General features: G+C 42.6%; 1 protein-coding gene across 1 annotated transcript in view; it reads left to right on the forward strand.

Annotated features, from left to right (window-relative positions):
* The window catches only part of LOC143299351 (dynein axonemal heavy chain 12-like), a 127,156-nt gene that overhangs the window by 72,798 nt on the left and 39,358 nt on the right, over window positions 1–15,000 (forward strand). Inside the window, exons 46-55 of the mRNA XM_076612485.1 lie at window positions 1–177; window positions 1,905–2,038; window positions 2,715–2,877; window positions 5,039–5,296; window positions 5,886–6,017; window positions 7,366–7,596; window positions 8,685–8,855; window positions 10,640–10,858; window positions 11,741–11,886; window positions 13,302–13,516. The exon at window positions 1–177 is cut by the window's left edge and continues 18 nt beyond it. Coding sequence (XP_076468600.1) covers window positions 1–177; window positions 1,905–2,038; window positions 2,715–2,877; window positions 5,039–5,296; window positions 5,886–6,017; window positions 7,366–7,596; window positions 8,685–8,855; window positions 10,640–10,858; window positions 11,741–11,886; window positions 13,302–13,516 — 1,846 coding nt within the window. The remainder of the gene's footprint in view (window positions 178–1,904; window positions 2,039–2,714; window positions 2,878–5,038; window positions 5,297–5,885; window positions 6,018–7,365; window positions 7,597–8,684; window positions 8,856–10,639; window positions 10,859–11,740; window positions 11,887–13,301; window positions 13,517–15,000) is intronic.

Raw genomic sequence — 15,000 nt, forward strand, 5'->3', positions numbered from 1 at the left:
CAGGCAGGGGACAAGAACGCTGACTTCAGCCCCTTGGCGCTGTTCGCCTTCTTTGTCAACCGCTGTCGGGAGAACCTGCACATCATGATCGCCTTCAGCCCCATCGGGGACGCCTTCCGCAACCGCCTGCGACAGTTCCCCTCTCTCATCAACTGCTGCACCATCGACTGGTTCCAGGTGAGCGTTGTCCTGTCTCAGGTAGTCTTGACTTTTTTCTTCTTTTTGACTCACTTGTGTAAACAAAGTGAGTCTATGTTTTAACCAGGTGTTCTATTGTCTGTGTGTGTGTGTGTCCGTGTGTCTGTGTGTCCGTGGTAAACTTTAACATTGACATTTTCTCTGCATATACTTTGTCATTTGACACCAAATTTGGCATAAAAATAGGAAAAATTCAGTTCTTTCCAGTCATCTTGTTTAAAACAATATTGCACCTCTGGGATGGACACAAAAAAATAAAAAGAAGCCTAATTATATGCAAACTGCATTTACTGTTATATTTATATTTTTTGTGTTCTCTGAACGTGGCACTTTGATCTGATATTCTGACCTAACAACAAAAGCAGTCATTATTATCATTTTTTGTTCAAAGAGGAACTTCTTTTGCTAAGCATGGAAGTTTTATTTATTTTGCAAACGTTTTGGTGCAGATAGTAAAGAAGGAAAATTACTCTGTAATAATGCTAGGGGACTTAATTTGCTTTAAACTGATCTTTCTCATCTTAAACATTACATTTTGAAATTATACACAATACATAAAAAGCTTGGATTTTTTTTTCAGTGTATCACAAGTGAGTCTTGAAGGCCTTGCCTCTCTTGTTTTTTTAGTTTTTCAAGAAAGGTTTTCTTCCAGGTGTACAACAACAATAACAATTATTATATATATATATATAGAGAGAGAGAGAGAGAGAGAGAGAGAGCGCTGAATCTTGTGCAGAGACAAATCAAAGCGCTTTCGCACCAGTCATTCAAATGCATGCATAACTCTAAAACTGGAGGGAAAAACAAAAAAAAAAAACAAAAACAAAACACAACCCCCCAAAAAACAAACAAACAAACAAAAAACTTAAGGAAGAGGCAGGGATAGTGTATAGTTGTGTGTGTGTGTGCCTTTTCTCTGTTTTGGTTGTTTTTTTGTGTTTTATTTATTTATTTATTTTTTTTTTTTTTTGGGGGGGGGTGTTTTTTGTGTGTGTGTATGGCAACTTACTTACAAAGTTTCAGCGTTGTTTGAGCATTTTCAAGCACATTTTTTTTGGTGCTAATTTGTTTATGACCATTGCTGGAGAGTATAGTTTCACTAATCATCTAGTATTAAACAAACTGTATTGAGGTTCATGTAGTGGTTTTGATCCTGTTTGCGTGTGTGTATATTGTGCTTTCTTTGTCTCTCTCTCTCTCTCTCTCTCTCTCCCCACTCTGCCTTCCTCCGTTTATTTATTTATAGTCTGTTCATCTAAGATGATGATATTAGACTGAAAATAAATGATATTATTATTATTATAATTTGGATTATTATCATTCCTATCATAATGATGATTGTTAGTATTAATTAGAAATCGACATTTCTGTATATTTGAATGAAAAGGGGGGTGGTTGAGGTGGGGGGTGAGGGGGGGGGCAAGGGGGAGGGGACTAAGAAAGGAAGAGAGAGAGAGAAACAGACAGACAGAGAGAGAGAGAACAGAATGTGGAAAAGATAGAGTGAAAAAAGAATGGGGAAATTCATGTTTTCTTTCTGTACTGAAGAATGGCGAGTGGAAGACTGATGTCAATCCACGGAGAGAGCAGAGCCGATAGCGACAGTGAATGTTCAAATGAGACAGACCGCATTTTTTTTTTTTTTTTTTTTTTTTTTTTTGCCTTCCTCCCTTCCTCTCTCAATGTGTCTCTTCCCCTCCTGACAGCCGTGGCCAGAAGACGCCTTGGAGCGCGTGGCCAACAGTTTCCTGGAAGATGCTGACATCGAGGAGCATGAGAAGAAGGAGACGGTGCAGATCTGTAAATACTTCCACCAGAGCATCCGCGAACTCTCCGAAAGGTAAACTGATGTGTGTGTTTGTGTGTTGTGGGTACACGTTTGTCTGTGTGTGTGCATGTGTACACTTGCATGTGTGTCATATGTGTGTGTGTGTGTGCATGCGTGTGTGCATGTACATATGTGTGTATGTTTCAGTTTCTGTTTCAGTTTCACGTAGGTGTTAAAACGTGTCGACTGATCCATATACGCTGCACCACATCTGCCATGTATATGCTTGTGATTTGTATGTATCACAGACTTCGTGGAGGAATCACCACACTTAATTTCCTCTAGAAGATAACAAAGGTATTCTGATTCTGATTTTGAACCCCCCCTCAAAGATTGGAGAACAATATTTATATATATCTTGCAAAAAGAAAAAAAAAATGAAGTACTGATATGACAACAACAACAACAACAACAGCAACACCAAATTGACACCCCTGCCCCCCACCATGCCCCCCTGCACCCCCCCCCCCCCCCCCATAAAAAAAAAGAAAAAAATAAGTACTGATATGACACCACCACCACCACCAACAACAACAACAACAACAACAACAGTAACACCACCACCACCACCACCACCACAACCACAACAATAGCAACAACACCACCACCAACAACAAAACAACAACACCAACACCAACACCAAAATGACACAAATGGACGGAATGGTGGCCGTGGTTCGCCCGAACAGGTACCTGAACGAGCTGGGCCGGCACAACTACGTGACGCCCACGTCCTACCTGGAGCTGATCAACTCCTTCAAGAACCTGCTGCAGAAGAAGCAGGACGAGACCATGAAGGCCAAGAGGCGCTACGTGGTGGGGCTGGAGAAGCTGGCCTTCGCCGCATCGCAGGTCCTGGCCGAAAACTGCTTGTTCTGTTTGGGTTTTTTTGTTTTTTTTTCGTAGTCTTCTTCTTCTGATCTTCTTGTTCTTCTTTGTCTTCTTCTTCTTCTTTGTCTTTGTCTTTGTCTTCATCTTCTTCTTTGTCTTTGTCTTCATATTCTTCTTTGTCTTCTTCTTAGTCTTTGTCTTCATATTCTCCTTTGTCTTCTTCTTCTTCTTCTTCTTCTTCTTCTTCTGATCTTCTTGTTCTTCTTTGTCTTCTTGTTCTTCTTTGTCTTCTTCTTTGTCTTTGTCTTCATATTCTTCTTTGTCTTTGTCTTCATATTCTTCTTTGTCTTCTTCTTTGTCTTTGTCTTCTTCTTCTTCTTTGTCTTCTTCTTCTTCTTTGTCTTTGTCTTCATATTCTTCTTTGTCTTCTTCTTCTTCTTAGTCTTCTTCTTCTTCATCATCATCATCTCGTATCTCATCTCATATCATCTCTCTCTTTCTCTCTTCTTCTTCTTCTCCTCCTCCCCTTCCTTCTTCTTCTTCTGCTTCTTCTTCTTCTTCTTCGTCTTCTTCTTCTTCTTTGTCGTCGTCTTCTTCTTCTTCTTCTTCGTTGTCTTCTTCTTTTTCTTCTGTTTCTTCCTCTACTTCTACTTCTTCTGAGAAGTAGTAGTAGTATTTTAGTATGATTTTTTTTTTCATATTTTATTGTATTTTCTTTTCTTTCTTTGTTTTGTTTTGTTTTAGGATTGTTTTGAGAAAGAACCACAGTTTGTTTCTTCGTGTTTTACATACCCATGGATTAGAATACATGAAAGAAGAATATTATGGTATCCAGCAACATTTAAAACAAACTTGTGCAAGTTTATTTGATAACTTCAGTGAAAAGCCACGACACACACTTACTCATGTATGCATGCAGGCATGTGTGTGTGTGTGTGTGTGTCAGACAGAGTTAAAAGAATTCACACCAATCAAAAGGCAGGCAGAGTTAAAAGAATTAACACCAACCAAAAGACAGACAGACAGAGCTAAACAAATTCACTTCAGTCTTAAGTCCAACAGGCAGAACTAAATGAATCAACACCAGTCAAAGACAAGACAGAGCTAAACAAATTCACATCAGTCTTAAGTCCAACAGGCAGAACTAAACGAATTAACACCAATCAAAAGACAAGACAAGACAGACAGAGCTAAACAAATTCACATCAGTCTTAAGTCCAACAGGCAGAACTAAATGAATTAACACCAATCAAAGACAAGACAGAGCTAAACGAATTCACATCAGTCTTAAGTCCAACAGGCAGAACTAAATGAATTAACACCAATCAAAAGTCAGACAGACAGAGCTAAACAAATTCACATCAGCCTTAAGTCCAACAGGCAGAACTAAACGAATTAACACCAATCAAAGACAAGACAGAGCTAAACAAATTCACACCAATCAAAAGTCAGACAGACAGAGCCAAACAAATTCACATCAGTCGTAAGTCCAACAGGCAGAACAAAACGAATTTACACCAGTCAAAAGTCAGACAGACAGAGGCAAACAAATTCACATCAGTCATAAGTCCAACAGGCAGAACGAAACGAATTCACACCGATCAAAAGGCATACAGACAGAGCCAATCAAAAGACAGAGACAGGGCTGAACAATTAATGATAATAATAATAATAATAATAATTCATAACTGTTCTATTCACACCAATCAAAGGACAGTCAAATCAACACAAATCCATGCCAATCAAAAGACAGAACTGAAAGAATTCACACCAATCAAAAGACAGGCACCAGTCAAAAGACACACAGAGCTAAACTAACTCACACAGGTCGGAAAGACAGACGGACAGGCAAACAGAGCTAAACAAATTCACACAGGATGTGGACATGTATATAGATTTACATTATAAATGTCATGTGACTCCATGGCAAGTTATGTAAAAGTGTTCCGTATAATATATATATATATATTCCTGAATTTTTGTGTTTATTTGTTGTTGCTGTTTTTTTTTTCTTTACCTTGCCTGCCTTGTTGTTGCCATTATATTTGTAAAATTTTGAGTAAAAAGTTTAATAAAAAAAAAAAAAAATTCACACCGATCAAAAAAGTCTTCCTTCTCTCCTTGCTGCTGGGCACACACACACACACACACACACACACACACACACCACACACACACACAGGTGGCAGACATGCAGAAGGAACTGGAAGAGCTCAAGCCCCAGCTGGTGGTGGCGGCGGAGGAGAACACGCGCATGATGGGCATCATCGAGAAGGAGTCGGCCGAGGTGGAGGAGACCTCCCAGAAGGTCAAGGCCGACGAGGCCGTGGCCAACAAGCAGGCCGGGGAGGCCAAGGCCCTGAAGGACGAGTGCGAGGCGGAGCTGGCCGAGGCCCTGCCTGCCCTGGAGGCTGCGCTGGCCGCCCTCAACACTCTGAAGGTACGTGGGGTGGTTTGACTCCAGGTGTGAGATCTGTCTATCTGTCTATCTGTCCATCTATCTATCGATCTATCTATCTATATGTATACGTTACGTTCAGAAAAGAGGATACAGTATTTGCAAACACACATGCATGTGCACATACACTCTGAAGTACGCTGTAATTATTGTATTTAAGGTGTGTGCGTGTGCACACACACACACACATATACTCTCAGACTCACACACATGTACTCATACATACTCACACACACGCACACACACACATACACGCACACACACACACACACACACAAGGTGCAGGGTATTTTTCTTTTCTATTTTTCATTTAAGAAAAAACCCAGTCCATTCATATCTTTGTTATAAGATTCAGCTCAAACATAATAATCATATTGACAGCACATGAACACAAATACTGCATTGACTGAGGATGCATTCCTTCCGTTTTTTCTCTCTTTATTATCATTATTATATTTTTTTTATTTCTTTTTTTTTTTAACAACTGTAAGAAGCATCTATTCTATAAAAAAAAAAAACACACACAAAAAAACCCCATGGCTTTAACCACCTTGTCGTTTGCGCCCAACAGCCTGCAGACATCACCATCGTGAAGTCGATGAAGAGCCCTCCCTCTGGAGTGAAACTGGTGATGGCCGCGGTGTGCGTCATGAAGGACATCAAGCCGGAGAAGATCAACGACCCGGACAAACCAGGACAGAAGGTCAGGACCCACAGGGGGCCATTTTGTGCTGCCTGCTGCCCTCTGGCCTTCCTCTCCCTTTCCTTTTTCGTCTGTTGGAAGGCTTGTCGCTTTTTTTTTTTTTTTTTTTTTTTTTTTTTTTCAACAGCTGTTCTCCTGATTGGTCAACCTTGTCTCTTCAAATTGGTTCTATTGTTGTTTTGTACTGACCATGATGTTGTGCGAAATTTGTCTCTGTTTTTCTACAAAGCATTTAGATACAGGGAAATTCTCACTTCTTAATGTTCCTGATTAACCTGATATATCCATAGCTGCATTGTTTTGATCTTTATATCTTAAATGATATGATTATTGTCTGTTCACTTTCCCCTTCATGAGGGGCCTAGGCCTAAAATGAATAAACCATCTGAATCTGAATCTGAATCTCTGGATTGGTCATAACAGTAATAACAAGAGAGGCAAGGCCTTCAAGACTCAATTGTGATTCACTTAAAAAAAAAAAAAAATCCAAGCTTTTTATGTATTGAGTATAATTTCAAAATGTAATGTTTAAGATGAGAAAGATCAGTTTAAAGCAAATTAAGTCCCCTAGCATTAATTACAGAGTAATTTCCCTTTTTTACCTCTGCACCAAAAACGTTTGCAAAATAAATAAAACTTCCATGCTTAGCAAAAGAAGTTCCTGTTTGAACAAAAAATGATAATAATGACTCCTCTTGTTGTTGTGTCAGAATATGAGATCAAAGTGCCAAGTTTAGAGAATACAAAAAATATAAATATAACAGTAAATGCAGTTTGCATATAATTAGGCTTCATTTTTTTTATTTTTTTTGTGCCCATCCCAGAGGTGCAATATTGTTTTAAACAAGATGACTGGAAAAAACTGAATTTTTCCTATTTTTTTGCCAAATTTGGTGTCAACTGACAAAGTAGTTGCAGAGAAAATGTCAATGTTAAAGTTTACCACGGACACACACACACACACACACACACACAGACAACCAAACACCCATCAACCAGATGATAGTCTGATGATGATGATAGTGAAGGAAAAACAATACAAGCCCCCTGGCAAAACCCAGTCCACCCACCCCAAAAAAGAAAAATTGTTTAAGTCGCTGCACACCAAAATAGATTTTTGTGCAGTTTCTGCCTGTGCACACAACTGCAGCTTTTAGTTGATGTTTGTACTGTTTACATGCAGCACATGTATACCATGTCAGCTCCCCCCCCACACCCCCACAGTCCCCAAATCCCCACCTTCCTCCAATGACATCCTCCTTACCCCCCCCCCCCCCACCCCCTGACCCCCACCCTCAAACAAAGTATGCTGAAAGCAAACGAAGAGGTCACCGTCTGTTTGTGGCAGATCATGGACTACTGGTCGCCCTCCAAGCGCCTGCTGGGCGACATGAACTTCCTGGCCATGCTGAAGGAGTATGACCGCGACAACATCCCCCCGCACGTCATGGCCAAGATCCGCAAGGAGTACATCACCAACCCGGAGTTCGACCCCGCCAAGGTGGCCAACGCCTCCTCCGCGGCTGAGGGCCTGTGCAAGTGGATCCTAGCCATGGAGATCTATGACCGCGTGGCCAAGGTGTGTGTGTGTGTGTGTGTGTGTGTTTGTGTGTTTGTGTGTGTGAGGCAGAGGTGCGCTCAGCCCGTCTCTTTCTGTTGTTGTTTTGTTGTTGTTTTTTTTTTACAGAGAAAGGGTCAGCTCTCTGAACAGTTTATTAAAGAAGTGTTTCTGTTGTTTTTTTGTTTTTTTTGTTTTGTTTTGTTTTTTACAGAAAAAGGGTCAGCTTTCTGTTTTTTGTTTGTTTTTTTCATATCACACACACATGCATGCATGTACGCACACACACATATTAAATTTCTTGTAATTACTCATTCATGTTGCAACTCACATTCATTTTTTTTTTAAAAGGAGAGCGAAATTGATATCACTTTCTAAAATACCTAATCAGTTTCATTTCTTGTTTAAACCCCCCCCAAAAAAACCCAACAAACTAGAAACAACAAATACCTTTTTCTTTCTTCTCCTTTTGAAGTATATTTCTCAACCAACATGAGTTCAGACATATTGTTTCTGATATGAAATCTCTTTTCATTGCTGGAGAGACTTTTTAGACTTGTTTGATAAATGAATTTGATAGATCACACACCCAGTTCATGTGCATAATGCTATTGAGTTTGAATTTAATGACAATCAGTTTGCAAAAAATTTTTTGGGTCTTGGTTTTGTGAAAATTTCGTTGTTTGAAGGGGAGGGTGGCAAGGGAAATGAAGAGTTTCAGTTTCAGTTTCAGTCACTACATTCGGACAAATCCATATACGCTACACCACATCTGCCAAGCAGATGCCTGACCAGCAGCGTAACCCAACGCGCTTAATCAGGCCTTGAGGGAAAAAAAAAAGAAGAAAAGAAAAATACATAAAAAAAGAACTACTACTACTACTAATAATATGTATAAGGTGCAACTATAAGCATATAAAAACATAATAAGATAAAATAAATAAATAACTAAATAACTGACTAAATAATAATAATATAGTTTAAAAAAAAAAAAAGAAAAAAAAGAAGAAGAATCCTGGTATGATTCAGTGCTCATGATTTGCTTTACATCAGACTAGCGAACACCATGGACAGTTCAGTCATGACGTTCCATCGGTTGTTGTTAACAGGTGGTGGCCCCAAAGAAAGAGAAGCTGGCCGAGGCGGAAGAAGAGCTGAACAAGACGATGGCCACTCTCAATGCCAAGCGCGCAGAGCTGGTGGCCGTGGAGAAACGTCTGGCAGACCTCAAGTCCACCTTCGCCGAAATGACCGACAAGAAAGCCAAACTGGAGGCGCAGGTTAGAAGAGACTGATAAGTTAATGGCAGCTGTTGTTGTTGTTTTTGTTTTGTGTTTTTTTGGCATGGTAAATCAATCTGCTGTCGACGGGCACAATAGCCGAGTGGTTAAAGTGTTGGACTGTCAATCTGAGGGTCCCGGGTTCGAATCACGGTGACGGCGCCTGGTGGGTAAAGGGTGGAGATTTTTATGATCTCCCAGGTCAACATATGTGCAGATGTGCTTAGTGCCTGAACCCCCTTCGTGTGTATACGCAAGCAGAAGATCACATACGCACGTTAAAGATCCTGTAACCCATGTCAGCGTTCGGTGGGTTATGGAAACAAGAACATAACCAGCATGCACACCCCCGAAAACGGGGTATGGCTGCCTACACGGCGGGGTAAAAGCCCACTCGTGTGCATACGAGTGAACGCAGAAGAAGAAGAAGAAGAATCTGCTGTGTTTTATTACTTGCCTGTGTGCATCCAGCTTGATGTGTTTTACTTTTTCGATTTTTAGTCCAACCTTTGTCATGTTTGTGTGTGTGTGTGTGTGTGTGTGTGTGTGTGTGTGTTAGACTCCACTGTGGGTTTGAGAGATTATGTGGTGTGAGTGACGAGACTGTGGATTGTATAATTGATTACCAGTTGGATGAGTGAAGATGTGTTGATGAAAGCGTTGTTAGATGCACAGCTTTCCAGCTGGGTGAATAAAGATGTATTGATTTCAAGTGTTTTGGGGCAGAAATGTGTGAATGATGATGAGTACAAATGACTTGTTCGGGGATCTTGTTTTGACTTATTGAGCCTTGCACTTGAGCATTGTTCTGGCATCAAAATTTGTCTCATTAACTCACTCATTACGGCCAGTCCTCTCTTCTCCTCTACACAGACCCCTTGGATGTCCAGTGGGTGTCTGAATGACCCAACCTTTAGCTTCCATCGTCAGAATTGTGGTATTCTTTGTCAACATTCACGTCTTCAGTATAAGAGCCTTCCGCTTGTAATATTTTGATGGTGGTAATTGGGGAGAAACGCTGTTGACGTCGTCTCTTTCGCCGTTCGTATGGAGAGAGTTAAAACGGTTTTCATGATCCTGCATATAGATGCATAATCTGCAAGGGAACTAGCTTCTATAGTATTTCCGGATGTGTGCACATGTAAATTGGAGGAAAAAAACAATTTATTTTCTTCGTTTTTGTGTTTTTGTTGTTTTTTCCCCATCAGTATGGCATGGAAGCCTACCCAGAGCTATGAACTCCCCCAAAGGTTGATGAATGGGTTAAAACTTGTCCAGTAACAAAAAGGATGACCCTGCTGTGTGTATGTGTGGGTGTATATGTGTGTGTGTGTGTGTGTGTGTGTGTGTGTGTGTGTGTGTATTTGTATTTCTTTTTATCACAACAGATTTCTCTGTGTGAAATTCGGGCTGCTCTCCCCAGGGAGAGCGCGTTGCTATACTACAGCGCCACCCATTTTTGTGTATTTTTTCCTGCGTGCATTTTTTTTTAATTTGTTTTTCCTATCAAAGTGAATTTTTCTACAGAATTTTGCCAGGAACAACCGTTTGTTGCCGTGGGTTCTTTTACATACGCTAGGTGCATGCTGCACACGGGACCTCGGGTTTATCGTCTCATCCGAATGACTAGCGTCCAGACCACCGCTCAAGGTCTAGTGGAGGGGGAGAAAATATCGGCCGCGGCTGAGCCGTGATTTGAACCAGTGCGCTCAGGTTCTCTCGCTTCCTAGGCGGACACGTTACCTCTAGGCCATCACTCACTGTGTGTGTGCGGGTGTGTGCAGGTGGACCTGTGCGGCAAGAAGCTGGTGCGGGCGGAGAAGCTGATCGGGGGCCTGGGCGGGGAGAAGACCCGCTGGACCCAGGCGGCCGACAACCTGCAGAACATCTACGACAACCTGATGGGGGACGTGCTCATCTCGGCCGGCGTCATCGCCTATCTGGGCCCCTTCACCCTGGCCTTCCGCGACTCGGCCACGCTGGACTGGGTCAAGCTTTGTCAGGTGAGATAAGGGGGGTGTGGGTGTGAGTGTGGGTGAGGGTGAGGATGAGGGTGGGTTGGGTTGGAGGAGGGAGGTACGGTTATTGAAGTCTGTGTGTGTGTGTGTGTGCTCTGATGTGTTTGTTTTTAGGGGGAAGTGAGGGGTATGTGTGTGTGTGTGTGTGTGTGTGTGTGCTCTGATGTGTTTGTTTTCACGGGGAGGTAACGGGGTGGTGTGTGTGCGCGCGCGCACGTTTGTGTGTGTTTGTGTGCCGATGTGTTTGTTTTTAGGGGAAGGCGAGGGAGTGCGATGTGTGTGTTTGTAGTATGTGTGTGTGTGTGGTGTGTGTGTGTGTATGTGTGACATAGTACATGTGTGTGGTGTTGGTGTGTGTATGTAGGATGTGAGTGGTGATAGTGTGTGTATGTGGTATATGTGTGTGTGTGCAAGTGTGTTTGTATATTGTGCACCTCTGAGTGTGATAATGTGTGCATGCATGAATCATGTCGGTCACAAATCAAATCTGACATTTTAACACTTACTCAAAATTCACAGAAGGAAAATCTTAAAAAAAAAAAAAAAAACAACAACAAAATCTCCATTACCCCAAAAATGAAGTAATGGCTACCCATATGGTTGGATTTGGAAAAAAAAAAAAACAGTCATACCTGTTAAAAAGAGGTCTCTCTCCACCCTACCCCACCCCACCAAAAAATAAAAAAGATCCAGATTTGAGTGAATGTGGGAGTTGCAGCCCATGACCATAGACACACACACACACACACACACACACACACACACAAATGGAAAGCATCTGCGTAAAGATTGATCCATCCTCCCTATGACCCCTCACTTCCTCTTTCTCTACCACTACCGTGTGTCTTGTCCTTATCCTTTCCCCAGGAGAAGAAGATCCCCTGCAGCACAGAGTACTCACTGAGCAAAGTGCTGGGGGAGCCCATCAAGATCCAGGCCTGGAACATCGCCGGCCTCCCCAAGGACAGCTTCAGCATCGACAACGGTGTCATCGTGGCTAACTCACGCCGATGGTGAGTGCTGCTGGCGTCGCCTGTCGGCTTTTGTCTTTTTGTTAACCATGTCAAGGCCAAGCGGGCGTTCATTCATTCATTCATTGCCCATTGCTCCCGGTGGAGCATAGGCCATCAACGACCCCTTGCCATCGCACTCTGTTCTGGGCTGTTCTGGCCATTCCAGTCCAGTTTGTTCCTTGCTGCTTCAGCTCTGCCTCGGTGTCTTGCTTCCAGCTGTTGCGAGGCCAGCTTCTCTTCCTCTTTCCCTGCGGGTTCCAGGTCAGGGCTTGGCGTGTGATGCTGGACGCTGGCTTCCTGAGGGTGTGTCTGATCCAGCCCCACTTCCTCCGCAGTATCTGCTTGGCCACTGGTTCCTGTCCTGCTCGCTCCCACAGATCTACGTTTCGGATCTTCTCCTGCCATCGGATTTTGTAGATGCGCCTCAGACAGGTGTTGAAGAATGTCTGAATCTTCTTCTGCATCATCTGTGTTGTCCGCCATGTCTCGCATCCATAGAGCAGAATTGACTTCACAAGCGGGCGTGGTGGGTTTGAAACCCACTTCTGTCACCGAGTTTGAGTTTTTACAGGGTTAACTTCCTAATCAAATGAAATTGCAGGCAGAATAAAAAAAAGGGTGGCTCTCATAGTGTAGCGACATGCTTTCCCTGGGGGAAAGCAGCCCGAATTTCACACAGAGAAATTGGTTGTGACAAAAAGAGTAATACAGTACAATACAATACAATACAATACAATACAATACAGACAATACAGGCTAAGTGGATGAAGCACAGTGAACCATTTTAAAGTGGAGCATGAATAACGACGCCTTCGCTTGGCAGCCATCATGTCAAGAAGCCTCATTTTGCATCATTCCAAAGGCATGTATCAAATGCTGACGTAAACAGTATTACATTTCAGATTACATCACAAATTAAACCTTGAGTTCAGGGTTATGACACCTTACTTAAAGTCCGCGTTGTGGCATTGTCTGCAAAGTCTTCTGCTGCAGATTGTAAATTCCTAGAATCTGTAGTCACCATTCTTGATAAAAATATTTCCCTCACAAATGTTCTCAGGATTGTGACAAAATGTTAAGTTCAGCAAAAAAAACATATCTCTAAATGTATTGTGTGATCTGTCAGGACTCTGTCCAGCCCCATCTTCTTTTTAGATGTTTTTTTTTTCTTTTGTTCAGGTTGTAAAGGATCAATATTGACAGCATTTTCAGCCCTGATATGGCCCTGTTTGGTCAGCTGGGGGCTGTAAGCAACAATGATGAATGATAAACTACATTTGGGGAACTTTTCGTGTACATACAAGTGAATGTGGGAGTTGCAGGCCATGAAGAAAGAAGAAGAAGAAGAAGGGGAACTTCTGAGTATCCGGCCACGTTGTCACATGTTGTTGTTGTGTTAACCTGTTCCCCCCCAGGCCGCTGATGATCGACCCCCAGAGCCAGGCCAACCGGTGGGTGAAGAACTCGGAGAAGGAGAACAGCCTGTCGGTCATCAAGCTGACGGACAGCGACTACATGCGCACGCTGGAGAACTGCATCACCTTCGGCAACCCCCTGCTGCTGGAGAACGTCGGGGAGGAGCTGGACCCTTCCCTGGAGCCCCTGCTGCTGAAGCAGACCTTCCGCCAGAGTGAGTGCCCCTTTGTTGCCTCTGGGATGGGAGTTGTGTTTTGTTTCCGTTCAGTTGATGTGAGGCGGTTGGATGTACGATTGTCAGTTGTGAGTGCCCTTTGTTGCCTCTGTGAAGGGAGGATTTTTTTTCCGTTCAGTTGATGTGAGGCGGTTGGATGTATGATTGTCAGTTGTGAGTGCCCTTTGTTGCCACTGTGAAGGGAGGATTTTTCTTCCGTTCAGTTGATGTGAGGCGGTTGGATGTATGATTGAAAATTGTGAATGCCCTTTGTTGCCTCTGTGAAGGGAGGATTTTTTTCCATTCAGTTGATGTGAGGCGGTTGGATGTATGATTGTCAATTGTGAGTGCCCTTTGTTGCCTCTGGGAAGGGAGAGGGGTTTTTTTTTTCCCCTGTTGATGTGAGGTGGTTGGATGTATGATTGTCGATGGTGTCCGACTATGACCGTCAGAACAGCAAAATGGAGGCAGACCTTCTGCCAGAGTGAGTGCCCTTTCTTTGCCTTTGGGAAGGGAGTGGGTTTTTTTTTTTCCCCTGTTGATGGTTGGATGTATGATTGTCGATGGTGTCCGACTATGACCATCAGAGTCAGCAAAATGGAGGCATCTTCTGGCCTTGCAAACAAATAAATAACAACACTTCATGACAATAACCAACCTATGTACAATCCAGCTGCTTGTATGTCTACCGATCTGTCAGTCTGTTTATCTGTGTTTTCTTTACAGTGCAGAGTGTCTAGCCCAAATTACACCCCCCCCCCACCACACCCCCACTCTCTCAACCAAGATGGTTTTAGGACAGTTTGCATTGGGGATGGTCCCCAAATGCTAACTAGCCACCCTCCAAGGCTGCATCATTTTGAGCCAGTGCAATCATGCCTGTTAGTTTGAGAGTCATATTCATTCAACAAAAAAGACTTAGGCTGTTAAATGAATTCCCACTGGAGTGAAGAAGCCAGTGATGATACAGAGGTGGGCTGTTAAATGAATTCCCACTGGAGTGAAGAAGCCAGTGATGATACAGAGGTGGGCTGTTAAATGAATTCCCACTGGAGTGAAGAAGCCAGTGATGATACAGAGGTGGGCTGTTAAATGAATTCCCACTGGAGTGAAGAAGCCAGTGATGATACAGAGGTGGGCTGTTAAATGAATTCCCACTGGAGTGAAGAAGCCAGTGATGATACAGAGGTGGCAGGGGGTGAAGGTGTTTTTGTAACTTTACCTGGCTGTTTTTTGTTTATTGCGAATGCCTTCCAGTGGTGTCGGGCAAAGGTAGGTCATGCTAAGAAAGTTTGTGATGAAGTGATTGAGTGACTGTGAGCTGTATATGTTGTCTTCTTTCTAGCTGATCTGCTGCAAGGCTTTTTTTTTTTTAAATTTTTTTTTTTTTAAATTGCAGGGAGACAGGTAGTTAGTAACTCATTGCAAGTTTTTGTTTGTTTGTTTTGTGTCAGATGCTCACTCTTTAGATAAAGAAATATCAG

This window comes from Babylonia areolata, chromosome 25, assembly GCF_041734735.1.
Source record: "Babylonia areolata isolate BAREFJ2019XMU chromosome 25, ASM4173473v1, whole genome shotgun sequence".
Taxonomy (NCBI): domain Eukaryota; kingdom Metazoa; phylum Mollusca; class Gastropoda; order Neogastropoda; family Buccinidae; genus Babylonia; species Babylonia areolata.